Source organism: Camelina sativa, unplaced genomic scaffold (assembly GCF_000633955.1).
Source record: "Camelina sativa cultivar DH55 unplaced genomic scaffold, Cs unpScaffold06019, whole genome shotgun sequence".
NCBI lineage: Eukaryota > Viridiplantae > Streptophyta > Magnoliopsida > Brassicales > Brassicaceae > Camelina > Camelina sativa.
Genome location: NW_010927101.1, coordinates 1 through 527, shown reverse-complemented (window position 1 = coordinate 527; position 527 = coordinate 1). Strand labels below are relative to the sequence as shown.

The window sequence follows — 527 nt, the reverse complement described above, 5'->3', positions numbered from 1 at the left end:
CTGAAGAAGATTTCATCCGTAACAACAGGGAGATAAATGGAGGCGCAGACCTTCCTAGAGAGTACCTATCTGAGATTTATCATTCAATTAGCAGCAGTGAGATTCAGATGAACGCAGATAAGGGAACCGGCTTCCAAATGATTACTGCCAGTCGTTGGATTAGTGTGATTTACAAATCCAAAGAAACCAGTCCCTATATCCTATGTGACTCTGCATCCCATCTGGACCGCGACATGTTTTGTATTGTGTCTGGTCCCACTATTGCAGCTACGACAGTGGTTTTTGAGCAAGCAGAGCAAGAAGATGTTTTGCAGAGATGTGTCGATGGATTATTGGCCATTGCAAAACTTTCAGCATATTATCATTTGAACAGTATTTTGGATGATCTGGTTGTGTCTCTCTGCAAATTCACACCTTTCTTCACCCCGTTATCTGCCGATGAAGCTGTTCTTGCTTTAGGAGAAGATGCCAGAGCGAGAATGGCTACTGAAGCTGTTTTCTTGATTGCAAATAAATATGGTGACTAT

General features: G+C 42.3%; 1 protein-coding gene across 1 annotated transcript; it reads left to right on the top strand.

The window, feature by feature from the left end:
• Nucleotides 1–5: 5 nt before the first annotated feature.
• On the top strand, nucleotides 6–524 carry LOC109131832 (ARF guanine-nucleotide exchange factor GNL1-like; the record flags this gene model as incomplete). Its single annotated transcript, XM_019243013.1, has 1 exon — nucleotides 6–524. A coding segment is annotated over one exon (519 nt), but the record flags the coding sequence as incomplete, so codon positions are not given.
• Between the last annotated feature and the right edge of the window lie 3 nt (nucleotides 525–527).